General features: G+C 35.8%; 1 protein-coding gene across 1 annotated transcript in view; it reads right to left on the reverse strand.

Annotated features, from left to right (window-relative positions):
• Positions 1-15324, reverse strand: part of LOC137395235 (glycerol-3-phosphate acyltransferase 1, mitochondrial-like) — a 61665-nt gene that overhangs the window by 41443 nt on the left and 4898 nt on the right. Inside the window, exons 3-6 of the mRNA XM_068082085.1 lie at positions 13631-13744; positions 10262-10335; positions 8539-8696; positions 6677-6791 (exon numbers count right to left, since the gene is read on the reverse strand). Coding sequence (XP_067938186.1) covers positions 6677-6791; positions 8539-8696; positions 10262-10335; positions 13631-13744 — 461 coding nt within the window. The remainder of the gene's footprint in view (positions 1-6676; positions 6792-8538; positions 8697-10261; positions 10336-13630; positions 13745-15324) is intronic.

Here is a 15324-nt window from a genome sequence, read left to right on the forward strand (position 1 = left end):
TCTAATTCATCAGCAACACAAGGTGTATATTTACTTTACAATGAGACAAGTAAACAGCAGTATAGGTTCAGCAATGTGTAGGTTTAGTAATAGAGTGATGGATAAAGACATAGCATAACTTACACTAAATATAGTATAAACTATAGAATTTTTATTGCTTAAGCGCTTTAATGACTACCAGGTTTCATATTTTCACTTACAAACTAATTTTTCAAAAGATTTTGAATATTGTTTGTTGGAAATTACTTCATATGCCAAGGTGGTTATTTACCCAAATTTTACACCACATTTTTTAATGTTTGGATGCAAAAGCGATCAAAGGTTCAAGTCTGGCCGTACGATTCTATAACTAAATATCTTCAAATGATTCATTCTAAAAAAGTTTTCACTAACTCAGAAGAGATTGGTAATATCGCACACTTAGGATTTCACTCAAAGTCATCACACACCCCTGCACACCACTCATAGGAATTGCTGATGGCCAGCACATGTGTTTAAAAGGGAGAGTTACTAGAGTAGTATGTCACTGCGTATGCATCATATACCTCCAATGAACTTGTAAGAACATGTGCCTAGATAATGAATATAGAAATATCATATTCATTTCAAAGATAAAGGCTTTGAGCCAAACCAGGCATGAACAGATACACTCCTAGAGCTATTAAAATGCACATATATTCCAACTTCCATTTATGGAGTAAATACATTCTGATATTTGCTTTGTACGTAAAAACATTTGTATGCTGAAGCAAATAATCGTATAAGAAGGCATAGTGTTTTGCTTAATCTGTTCCAAAGTTCGAAAATAAAAAACTTAGTGATGGACTGCTTCAGCCACCAAGATAATAACATCGATTGAAATGCATTATATAAAATCGTAAAAAAAGATTGAATATCAAAAATTAAATAAGAAATCAAATAAATTACGCCATAATCGATACAAAGAGTTTTTTATTGTCACTTCATCTTAAAAAGGTGATAAAAGAGATAGACGGCGCATATATAGAGCAAGAAATAGAGATATCGGGCTAGTATATAGAGCAGGAAATAGAGATATCGGGCTAGTATATAGAGCAGGAAATAGATATATCGGGCTAGTATATAGAGCAGGAAATAGATATATCGGGCTAGTATATAGAGCAGGAAATAGATATATCGGGCTAGTATATAGAGCAGGAAATAGATATATCGGGCTAGTATATAGAGCAGGAAATAGATATATCGGGCTAGTATATAGAGCAGGAAATAGATATATCGGGCTAGTATATAGAGCAGGAAATAGATATATCGGGCTAGTATATAGAGCAGGAAATAGATATATCGGGCTAGTATATAGAGCAGGAAATAGATATATCGGGCTAGTATATAGAGCAGGAAATAGATATATCGGGCTAGTACATAGAGCAGGAAATATATATATCGGGCTAGTATATAGAGCAGGAAATAGATATATCGGGCTAGTATATAGAACAGGAAATAGATATATCGGGCTAGTATATAGAGCAGGAAATAGATATATCGGGCTAGTATATAGAGCAGGAAATAGATATATCGGGCTAGTATATAGAGCAGGAAATAGATATATCGGGCTAGTATATAGAGCAGGAAATAGATATATCGGGCTAGTATATAGAGCAGGAAATAGATATATCGGGCTAGTATATAGAGCAGGAAATAGAAATATCGGGCTAGTATATAGAGCAGGAAATAGAGATATCGGGCTAGTATATAGAGCAGGAAATAGAGATATCGGGCTAGTATATAGAGCAGGAAATAGATATATCGGGCTAGTATATAGAGCAGGAAATAGATATATCGGGCTAGTATATAGAGCAGGAAATAGAGATATCGGGCTAGTATATAGAGCAAGAAATAGATATATCGGGCTAGTATATAGAGCAGGAAATAGATATATCGGGCTAGTATATAGAGCAGGAAATAGAGATATCGGGCTAGTATATAGAGCAAGAAATAGATATATCGGGCTAGTATATAGAGCAGGAAATAGATATATCGGGCTAGTATATAGAGCAGGAAATAGATATATCGGGCTAGTATATAGAGCAGGAAATAGAGATATCGGGCTAGTATATAGAGCAGGAAATAGAGATATCGGGCTAGTATATAGAGCAGGAAATAGAAATATCGGGCTAGTATATAGAGCAGGAAATAGAAATATCGGGCTAGTATATAGAGCAGGAAATAGAGATATTGGGCTAGTATATAGAGCAGGAAATAGAGATATCGGGCTAGTATATAGAGCAGGAAATAGAGATATCGGGCTAGTATATAGAGCAGGAAATAGATATATCGGGCTAGTATATAGAGCAGGAAATAGAGATATCGGGCTCGTATATAGAGCAGGAAATAGATATATCGGGCTAGTATATAGAGCAGGAAATAGAGATATCGGGCTAGGATATAGAGCAGGAAATAGAGATATCAGGCTAGTATATAGGGCAGGAAATAGAGATATCGGGCTAGGATATAGAGCAGGAAATAGAGATATCGGGCTAGTATGTAGAGCAGGAAATAGATATATCGGGCTAGTATATAGAGCAGGAAATAGATATATCGGGCTAGTATATAGAGCAGGAAATAGAGATATCGGGCTAGTATATAGAGCAGGAAATAGAGATCTCGGGCTAGTATATAGAGCAGGAAATAGAGATATCGGGCTAGTATATAGAGCAGGAAATAGAGATATCGGGCTAATATATAGAGCAGGAAATAGAGATATCGGGCTAGTATATAGAGCAGGAAATAGAGATATCGGGCTAGTATATAGAGCAGGAAATAGAGATATCGGGCTAGGATATAGAGCAGGAAATATAGATATCGGGCTAGTCTATAGAGCAGGAAATAGAGATATCGGGCTAGTATATAGAGCAGGAAATAGAGATATCGGGCTAGTATATAGAGCAGGAAATAGAGATATCGGGCTAGTATATAGAGCAGGAAATAGAGATATCGGGCTAGGATATAGAGCAGGAAATAGAGATATCAGACTAGTATATAGAGCAGGAAATAGAGATATCGGGCTAGTATATAGAGCAGGAAATAGAGATATCGGGCTAGTATATATAGCAGGAAATAGAGATATCGGGCTAGGATATAGAGCAGGAAATAGAGATATCGGGCTAGTATATAGAGCAGGAAATAGAGATATCGGGCTAGTATATAGAGCAGGAAATAGAGATATCGGGCTAGTATATAGAGCAGGAAATAGAGATATCGGGCTAGTATATAGAGCAGGAAATAGAGATATCGGGCTAGTATATAGAGCAGGAAATAGAGATATCGGGCTAGGATATAGAGCAGGAAATAGAGATATCGGGCTAGTATATAGAGCAGGAAATAGAGATATCGGGCTAGTATATAGAGCAGGAAATAGATATATCGGGCTAGTATATAGAGCAGGAAATAGAGATATCGGGCTAGTATATAGAGCAGGAAATAGAGATATCGGGCTAGTATATAGAGCAGGAAATAGAGATATCGGGCTAGTATATAGAGCAGGAAATAGAGATATCGGGCTAGTATATAGAGCAGGAAATAGAGATATCGGGCTAGGATATCGGGCGAGTCAACATGGAAAACCCAAATCTTAAATTAACGCCATTGATTCATGTATTTTTTGTTTTTAAATTTGAATTTTTAATAGAAGTTTCATATTTAGTTATCAGGACAAGCCTCTCCCTTTTCATGAGCTTCAGCCTTATTTTTCTTCTTAGCAATTTCACCTTCTTATTTATAATCACTCCTACAAGACTGATGAACTTTTAAAGAATTTTATGTTTTTCTATTAGTTGTTGTTTCACGTGCAAAAAAAGGATTTATGTCATCTTTTTTCCCACACCCACTTCCATCAGTTCCATGCTGACTGGACTTTTCAGAATCCATGATTCTTAAACTTTGAACAAAGAAAGGTTTACAGTATTGTTTAATCATATTCGAGTAACATAGATAGTAACATAGAATTAAATTATGTGAAGGAAAACTGTGTGAATATATACTGAGTTACCAAACTACCATGTTTCGAGACAAATTGGAAGTCATATATTAGAAATTGTGTTGCATGTCGAGGCACATAATCGATCAAAACTTATGTCACTGCTTGAAAGATTTGTAAGTTACAGCGATAATGAGTTGAGGTCTGACGGTACAAACTTTAATGAACACTTGACAATACTTAGTTAAGAGTTAAAACTATATGATAGTGATACAAAAAGCTCTATTGACACTACGTATAATTCGGTTCGGAGTATTAGTTCAGTCACAAACTAAATGCATGTGCAAACTTGGAATGAAAAAGATATCTTGAAGGAAAGAATTTCGTTCCTTCTAATTTGATCAATATTACCACCAGACAGAAACTTGGAAAACAAATCAATCCATTGCAATACTAGTGTAGTAGTGAGACGGTGTTATCAATTAACTAAGGTGATGAAATACACTATCCGGCTTGAAGGTTTTTTTCAAAGCAGATGGTTTCCACTTTCCATGATCTCTCAAAGTACCAAGTACTAAGATATGGTAATATCATATTTTTAACTCATGGCATATACTGTAAACACTTTGAGACAATATATATATTGCAATAATCATTAGAAGCAATCAGTAATGAAAAGATGAGGAATCACCATATATACGCATGCATAAGTTGAGTTTTGGGGGCAGATTTTAAGGTAAACTCTTGGGGTTGATCTATAGATGAGTCATGTTTATGAACTTGTTGCCACTGATCCGAATAGAATGTGAATATGAGAAGAAAACTCCTTATAATACATGCAATATGATATACTCATCGTAGTGTGAATTCTTAACAAACACTCATAATAATGATAGTTCATCATATAAATGTTAAAGTCACTTCACAGAATTACCAATATCAAATATCACTTATAAACTTAAAGGTTGACTTGCAACAAAATTCACATCACAGTTATTTGGTAGCAAAAGATTCACCATGTCTTACTCTGTTGTGTTGTAGGTGCAAAGTATGTGGAAATGTGATTACAAGCTCTGAAAAGCTCAAAAACGAACAGTTAATCGCCGCCATCACAAAACCGTCGTAGATTAGAATCTCTTTCCAAAACGGCTCACATGGGACGAAGTTGTACAAGATGGTTTCTGTTTACACTTTCACGCGACCTCATTCATCGAAATATTTTCACAAATATACTTCACGCATTTAATAAAACCATGTCTATTGTTCTTATGCGTCTGCTTTATCGGCATTGTAATGCTGTCACTTTTAGCACTAATATCCTATAACTTATCGTAAAAATTCGTTTACTTTTTTAACCTTAACTCGAAGGAGTACATATCATTGTTTGATAATCCTGATGAGCCTGTTGGTCACCTGCGATAATAAAAAATCGCTGCAGGAATTATTTGCAAAGTATTGGGTCACATGATCAGATTACGACTACACGATAGACCAAGTCGAAACAAAACTGTAAAGTAGCGAGCATCCATATTTGATACGGGTCTTCGGAAAAACCCAAAGTGTTTGTCATAAACTAGTGCTACGAGAAGTTTTATATTGAGCCTTTTATTGGCTTTTCAATTTACGCGCGAACATCACGTGACAAAACGATAACCAAATGTAATGACAATATCAGAGAAATAAACTGATTCCAATCTACGGCGGCTTTTCATTTTTGAGCTTTTAAGAGCTTGTAATCACATTTCCACATATTTTGCACCAACAACACAGCAACAGAGTAAGACATTATGAATCTTTTGCTACCAAATAGCTGTAATGTGAATTTTGTTGCAAGTCAACCTTCAACAGCACACTGAATTAATAACGCTATTGCTACCATATGCAAATCATTGCAAGAAAGCGAATGTGAATAGTTAAAACACTATTTCTATATGATGTCTGGGTACCCAAAAAAATATGAATCACTTTTATAAATGATATGTTATAATATTGAGCAAAATTGCTGTATGAGAATTCACTCAGTTGTTATTTCTGCAATTAGCTAAGAGTTTTTAGCTGATATAACAGATGCAGGTTATTAACATGACTCAAAATAGTGATCAAGATTCCTCAAGTAAGTAGCTATGAAATCAGTTGAACTCAATTAAATATATACATGTAGGTTATCAACAGAAGACTTCTGAAATATTTAGGCTATCTATAGCACTAAACTGAAACATCTAGGTCATCAATAAAATGCAGCAGACATAGTTAGGTCATCAATAAAATGAAACAGACATAGTTAAGTCATCAATAAAATGAAACAGACATAGTTAGGTCATCAATAAAATGCAACATACATAGTTAGGTCATCAATAAAATGGAACAGACATAGTTAGGTCATCAATAAAATGGAACAGACATAGTTAGGTCATCAATAAAATGGAACAGACATAGTTAAGTCATCAATAAAATGAAACAGACATAGTTAAGTCATCAATAAAATGAAACAGACATAGTTAGGTCATCAATAAGAAAAAAAATCTAGGTCATAAGCGAGATGCAAATAAAGTGTTTTCATCAAAAGGCTTACATAAAATGTTAGGTATTAATTTTCAACTTTAAAGAAAGGCCGTTTTAGCTAAATCAATTTTAGTTTTAATTTACAGCTTCAAATAACCTACTAGTAATTCCAGAAGTCGTAAAGACGTCGGACATAATAATATCAAACAGATAAGAACATACTTGAATATGGGAATAGACATAACTGCACGCATCAGCTGAAACATCTTCTTCAACTTTCCTTCACATTTCTTCTTCTCTTTCTTGTATTCCTTACTTTTCTCATCCAAAGGAACACCTACAAATATTAAAGGTTATTATATCATCCAAAGGAACACCTACAAATATTAAAGGTTATTATATCATCCAAAGGAACACCTACAAATATTAAAGGTTATTATATCATCCAAAGGAACACCTACAAATATTTCAGGTTATTATATCATCCCAGAGATCACCTACATATATTGAAGGTAATTATAGCCATCCTCTACAGTTGACAGCTCCCAAATTAATATGAATTCATTTAAGAGGTAACCAGGAGAGTGATATTAGTTCTCTCAGCTGCAGTAGCTTCATCTATTTCAATGAGCTTGAAAATCATTTTATGCCAAATTTGCTATAAAGCTTCACTACATTTCTATTTGTGTTCTTGGAGTGTCCGCATAGCCTTCCCAGCTTGATGTTAATAATCACTCAGGCTAACTCACCAGCAAATCAAATACTAGCTCTTTTGAGCACCTGCAGCCTTCGCTGCCAACACTGAGAAGATGTAAGAAGGCTGCCTTAAGATGAATAACCATTCGTGACAAATGTCTATGAATTCTATGAGTCTATGAATTTGAAATGAAAACTCGATATCTATATTACAGATGTCAATGGCTGAGTGTGTAATCAATACTATTGCTCAAAATTTTCCCATTTATTTCTTTACGTTGATATGACTACCAGTGCAGAGTTGATATGACTACCAGTACAGAGTTGATACGACTACCAGTACAGAGTTGATACGACTACCAGTACAGAGTTGATACGACTACCAGTACAGAGTTGATACGACTACCAGAACAGAGTTGATACGACCACCAGAGTCGAGTTGATACGACTACCAGTGCAAAGTTGATACGACTACCAGTGCCGAGTTGATACGACAACCAGTACAGAGTTGATACGTCTACCAGTACAGATTTGATACGACTACCAGTACAGAGTTGATATGACTGCCAATGCCGAGTTGATACGACTACCAGTGCTGAGTTGACACGACTACCAGCGCCAAGTTGATACGACTACCAGTGCGGAGTTGATAGGACTACCAGTACAGAGTTGATACGACTACCAGTGCCGAGTTGATACGACTACCAGTGCCGAGCTGATACGACTACCAGTACAGAGTTGATACAACTACCAGTACAGAGTTGATACGACTGCCAGTGCCGAGTTGATACGACTACCAGTGCCGAGTTGATACGACTACCAGTACAGAGTTGATACGACTACCAGTACAGAGTTGATACGACTACCAGAACAGAGTTGATACGACCACCAGAGTCGAGTTGATACGACTACCAGTACAGAGTTGATACGACTGCCAGTGCCGAGTTGATACGACTACCAGTGCCGAGTTGATACGACTACCAGTGCCGAGAGAACTGAATTCTGAAACTTGAAGAGAGTTCAATAAGAAAAATAAATAAGAACAATGAAAATAGAAAGTCGGCAGGACATAGTTATTCACTGGCTGCAGAAGCAATTTGAGTGAAAACAAGCTGGTAACACAAATATTGCGCACTAGAACACGCAGAGGTTTTGCTAGGTAAGAGGTATGTATGTTATGTACTTTTTATGTTAATAGCTGGCTCCAAGTTTTTATAAACCATATATAACCTTGCAAAACTGCAAAATTTTATTTTTTCGAACCTCAATTGAACTTCGACAAATCAAACCATGATAGGTAAACCAGAGCAGCCCTAGTAGCCAATGAGTAACACAGAAGTGAACTGACACAGCCTTAGCTTCCTGTGAAGGAGCCAAAAGTGGTCTACCTTGTATTTCAAGGCATTCCTGTACTGTTCTTTCAACCGCCAGTTGGGTTCGATGACTTCTCACTACCGACTCTGTTATGTTGGGGTATCCGAACCGAACAGTGTGGCGGTAAGTATAGGCGATGTTGGAGAAGAGACTCAACAGGGTGCTGTGTTGGCTGCAACCGTCAACAAATATCTAATAATATAGCCGTGACTTGTAGTAAAGTTGAATGTAACAGCCTTTGGCCAGTCTAGGACCATAGTCTATGGCATAGGTTTGCAACAACAATCTATTACGTCTCTATGGTATCGGTCTATGAATCAAGTCCCAAGGAAACAGTCTAAACTGTAAAAGCAGATTTGCTCAGTTATACAAGGAGGTAGAAAACTCCAAGTGACTTTACAAAACAGAATGGCGTGAGTTTCAGTTAAAAAAGCAGAATTCAGAAGTTCATTTGACTTTAGCATTAGCCAACATAATAGATTTAAAAAACAGTCAATGGAGACGAGTTGATCCTTAGCATATTAAATACATTTAACCCTTTTGTCTGATATATATGTACCTTTAGCATATCAAATACATTGAACCCTTTTGTCTGATATACATGTACCTTCAGCATATCAAATACATTTAACCCTTTTGTCTGATATATATGTACCTTTAGCATATCAAATACATTTAACCCGTTTGTCTGATATACATGTACCTTTAGCATATCAAATACATTGAACCCTTTTGTCTGATATACATGTACCTTCAGCATATCAAATACATTTAACCCTTTTGTCTGATATATATGTACCTTTAGCATATCAAATACATTTAACCCGTTTGTCTGATATACATGTACCTTTAGCATATCAAATACATTTAACCCTTTTGTCTGATATACATGTACCTTTAGCATATCAAATACATTTAACCCTTTTGTCTGATATACATGTACCTTCAGCATATCAAATACATTTAACCCTTTCGTCTGATATACATGTACCTTTAGCATATCAAATACATTTAACCCTTCTGTCTGATATATATGTACCTTTAGCATATCAAATACATTTAACCCTTTTGTCTGATATATATGTACCTTTAGCATATCAAATACATTTAACCCGTTTGTCTGATATACATGTACCTTTAGCATATCAAATACATTTAACCCTTTTGTCTGATATATATGTACCTTCAGCATATCAAATCTTACCTAGAATAGTATGTTAATGATAAAGAATAATAATCAAAGAGATTGAATATGTTGATTTAGCGATGACAGGAAGTACAAAGGTAAAACTTAGTATAACTTACTGTAACATAGAGTAGGTAAAGTGTAAAAAAACTTAGTTAATATACGGTATTATTCTTTAGTTTTACATTATTTCAAATTTTATTTTCAATTTTCATTAACCATTTGACTTTCACCTGCAAAACTGTAAAATTCTAAAAAAAACTGCAACCTCACGGCGAAAATTAAATTTTACGTCATAATTTTGAAAGTTCACATTTTGATATTATTAGAATTAGAAAATTGCCTGTATTTCCAGTACAGATAGATAAACCCTGCTACTCAGCAGAAATAGTTACACAGTATACCCTTGACCCTTCAACTAACAGTACCAGATCAGGAGCCAAACGAGTGACTACTAGATATGCATAGATAATCTAGGATATTACAAGCTCTTACGATCTTTACCTATAACCTGAGAATGCACATACTCAAGGAACAAACATAACACCAACCAAGATATATGTGGTAGCCTGAGAACATTGGTCTTTTCAGGCCTGCCTAGCGTTCCTTCTGGCGCAAATGTGTCCTGTAACAGATGAACAGAAGTTGTAATAGGAGGACAACTCCTTAAGTATGGCACACGCAATCAACGCTGCAGCCTGTCTATTGTCGCAACTAATCTACATGTATTTTAAATAGTCCAACCATTACCTAGTCCAGATCCAACTTCACAACTATCATAGAGCATAACATTTCCTCCGACTAAAACATGTAAAATTAGATTTTTTAAAGAATGTTCGGTAACTTTTTATTCTGTAAAAACACGAAGTCTGTTATGGTTTTTTTTGTCTCGCCACAACAGAAATTCATATCTACATAGTGAGCGACGGTATCTCTGCCCCATTTTTTCACAAACTGTCTGATGACTAAGATGATGTAGCAAAGATGTTTATAGAAATGCAGCCGTCTGGGTGTATGAGGAACGATGTAAATGTTTATCCTTAGAATTTTAATCAGTCACCCCTGTCGTTATCTCTGTACTCTGTTCTAAGGTCATTTCTCAAGCATTCAGAGTACGACTGTTTATGAAGATAGTCAGCAGTAGCTAATTTAGTACCTCAACAACCTCTCAGTTTTAGTAACAATAAACTGTATCAACTGTATGAACAGTATGCATGAACTGAACTGTTGCCATTCATCGAAAATAATCAGCTGATTTCAGGTTTCTTCTTTACCCCACTTAATATCATCTTTTCTATTTCTTCGCTGTCTGGATTTTCTAACTGTCCAAGTAAAATAGTGTTGTTTTAGGCTAAAATACCAACCTATTGTCAAACCAAAATAAATACATGATTCGACCATAATTTTGGTATAAAAGCTGCACTTATTCTCTGATGTAGTTGAAGAACAATATTACGGTAGGCAGTCTGACGTGGACGGTAGGCAGTCTGACGTGGACGGTAGGCAGTCTGACGTGGACGGTAGGCAGTCTGACGTGGACGGTAGGCAGTCTGACGTGGACGGTAGGCAGTCTGACGTGGACGGTAGGCAGTCTGACGTGGACGGTAGGCAGTCTGACGTGGACGGTAGCTAAAACTTACTTGGGAAAAACTAAAAAGTTTGGTATTATCTAAATGCAAACTTTTTGAGACAATAGAGTGAATACATACTATTCAATAGTGCAGACAACTCCAGTTTCATAAACTTTTGGCACAAGAAATTCTCATAAAAGCGCTAGACATAAAAATGCAAATAATATTCACAAGTTACGACCTTGAAAAAAACTTGCCATTTTCAGTGTTCTAAGACAACAAAGATGACAGGATCTTTGTAGCTAGCACATGATTGGATAACATTATTATTCAAAATATGCACACAACTCTAACTAGGCTCAGACAGCCACTACAATACATAGTTAATATGTTATCATAATCAAAACCGATTGTCTGGCATTGATAGTAACAGAAAGGAGATTCAACCCATAAGCTCATAACAAGATGCTGTTGTCTAGGCTTACAAACTAGAGGCTACGACAGCGGTGAGAATGAATCGATGGCTAATCACAATCATATTAGAAACCTTATACCTCCATCCATGAGGCTCCATTTCAAGAGGACTCAGTTCTTGCTCTCAACATAAGTTATTGAACCTAAGCAATTACTATGTGAGATGATTACGATCATCTGTGACCAAGCATATTTATTTGTAAATCGTCCAAGTACACAAAAGCATATTTATTTGCAAATCGTCCAATTACAAAAAATCACTGAAGCGAAGAAGATCTAAATATGAAATAAAATTTTTGTAATAATAAAATTATCATACAAAGCCTAGCTGAATATTAAGTCAGCACATAATCACAAACATAGTGGCATCATTAGATCAAACTAAAACATGCTATTTAAAGTTTATCCATTGTCTTTTTGTTAATGAACTGCACTGAAAAGTTTAGCCTTCAATTTTAACAATGTACAGCCGATGAGCTACATGATATTTGCGTAATACAATGTTTAATAGTACCAGAAGCTAATGTTGCATTCCATTATGGCTACCAATGTATTTAACCCACTGCACAGTCTCACCTAGTGTAACCTTAAAACAGAATGTCTCCTGATGGTAATGTTAGAAACTTATTTATGGTACTACGCGCAAAACGCCATGAAGTAATCCTGTTCCACATGGTGACGTTACATAGCAAAGAGTTAATAAACTTCAAAGACACTATTTGTTATTTACCGCTGACGTATTGATTCAGAATAATGCAAACACCGACACTTGATGTCATATTCCAAGTCAGCATACAAGACGTGTGATGACACGCAAACTACGAAAACTGCAAACAGCAGAGAAAAAAAATTAGCTCATCATGCTACTCACATAATAATTCCACGAATTCCTGCGATGCTATACTTTCTGACATAGTATATTATATTAGTATAATATAATAAAACAATATTCTTATATATAAAATATAAATATTACTATCATATCTATTGATAAATATTCTTATATAATAAAATAGTAATCTTAATATTAAACACATATCAACATCCGTGCAAACTATTCCCTTTCATCTTCATCCAGAGAATACTAGTTAGCTGAACTACACATTAAAATAGGACGTTTTTAACCAGAGTTACTGATTAGTATTAACAAAGTGACAACCAATGAAGTAGTACACTAGTGTTATTGTTAAATGTACAGCCTCTTGAGAAAAAGGCACTAATGCGTGTCCATCGCATTACGCGTGTTCATCAATAAGAACGGTCACGCATTAGCGTCTCACCATTTTGTAGTGATGCATCTGTGAGTCATGCAATGCTTGGGGAGACACTTGTGGGTCATGCAATGCTTGGAGAGACACATGAAATCAGGATTTAAAATATCAAATATTTCGATACGAATAAGGATGGCCGATTATTCTCTAATAGCTGCAGGACATTCTGATTATGTAATTATTCCCATATTATTATTACTACATTATACTAGTGAATGACTGTTTATATTGTAATATAATAATTTCAGGCGTAATCACAAGTGAAAAGACTATTACTGGATGCCTTTATATCAGTATCTCTGCTAACACTTAAGCCCTGATTGATGCAAGTCCATGTAAGATAACCAGAAGCAACATATGTTCAAGCAGACCAGAGTCATAAACAGGAAAAACAATTGACTCCACTCACTTTCAGATCAATAACACTGTTTCGATAATAATAGCTACCCTCATAGAAAAGTCTATAAAATCTAACGGTTTTCAGAGTTTTCTTCCTTCTCTGGGAACACTTAGACTTTTATTAAAAAAATATTGCAAATACTATGCATTATAAGATTCTGATCATATGCAAAAGAAGAGAGGTTTGAAAGGCCAATGTACCCACCCTGCTGATAGGCATACAAGTACAGCACCGCCCAGTCATCGGTCTCATGTACAGATTATAGGATGGTTTTAGACCAGGAGCCCTCTTAAAGTTCCCCAGTGTTGCTGTCAGAGGCTGTCAACAACAAAACCAAAGAACAGTTTATACAAATACTGGCTAACAGTGAACAAGGTGTAGTCTATATCAATAACAAAGAGGATTACAATACCACAACTTGATTCATCTATATTTAGATGAAAAATTACTTTCACATATAGATGTTTACATGTCACCGTGACAACGAAGTTGAAAAGTAACTAACGCTAAATACGACTGGCCATTGAAAGCGTTGAGAACAAGCTACTGTATCAAACCCCACACTCTTAATATAACTTCAGTATAATTCAATGGAAAGATGACACAATGATGTTCACAATCCAGCAGTTTCCTCAATATCCCAACAAGTGCTTGGAAACCAGCTAACATTATTTGTTTATGAATAGTGCATTTAAGACGACAACTGGCGATTCTGATATTATGGAGGTGCTTATAAAACAGGTCATAATCTTCTATATACCATAACCAAACATGTGTTAAGCCTACATCTACAGGTTGGTCAAAATGCAACTTAGTTCTATGACACATAAATTATTTTCAGTGGCTGTCAACTTGTCCCATAGACCAGCTAGAAACATGTAGCTACAACTGTTAGGGCTGGTTATACCGGGAGCTATCACGGCCGAAAAAGACTGCGTATTGCCATCTGAATAACTTGCAATTCTGTATTTAGCAACTGTATTCTGGTTTGAAAGTCGAATATACGGCTAATCTTTGATGTAGTCGTCTTTGTTTGAGTTAACCTGTTTATTTATGAGTTGAAGTCAAGCCAGCAACTATCTGTATATATGCCAAGAATTGACTCTGAGAATCATCAGATACTTTTGCTTGCTGCATTTAAGACATGTTTTATACCAGTATATCAAAAGCATACAACCAGCCAATGAGAATCACTTCTCTAGTAACTATGGTAGTGCTTCCTCAATTATAGGTGGACTACACGCAGGAAACTGACAAGACTATAACTATTAATTATATCAGTTAATCAGCCCTAGTCACATCCTTGGTGGACTTTTAACTTGATATGAATGACTAGTGTATCATCGATATCTCGAGACATGCAAATGTAACTTTAATAGCCTTAACTTCATTGAAAAGTAGACAACATATTCGTGCTACAAATTTCACTTCTTTGTCTAAAGTTCATGAAGCAGAGTTTCTCATAAGTAAAGGCACTCTGACAGTTATTTGTCAAAGGAGCAGCTGATCAACACCTCTGATTGGAACAGATAATGATAAAGCTTTGTAGTCTACTGGGAACTATAGATAACCTGCAGTGATAACAGCGATGATGGTTCGTTACTGCGGTCCAATCCTGCCCATTACTCTGCTATCTGAAGGATGGTATGCAATTTATAACAGGCTTGCTATACAAGCAAAGCATTTGGAGGCATGAGTTAGTGGCCATACAAATCACATTTTTTTAGGCAAGGCCTTCACTGATTGGCCAATCTTTACTATAGTAAAAACTGTTGCTAAAAAGCTAAAGCTCTAAAGCTACAGTTGGATGTTGGTAAAAAGATTGTATCGTAAGAGATTCGAACTCGCGACCATCGGTTCACATACTAGCGACCATCGGTTCACACACGAGCGACCAT

This window comes from Watersipora subatra, chromosome 4, assembly GCF_963576615.1.
Source record: "Watersipora subatra chromosome 4, tzWatSuba1.1, whole genome shotgun sequence".
Taxonomy (NCBI): domain Eukaryota; kingdom Metazoa; phylum Bryozoa; class Gymnolaemata; order Cheilostomatida; family Watersiporidae; genus Watersipora; species Watersipora subatra.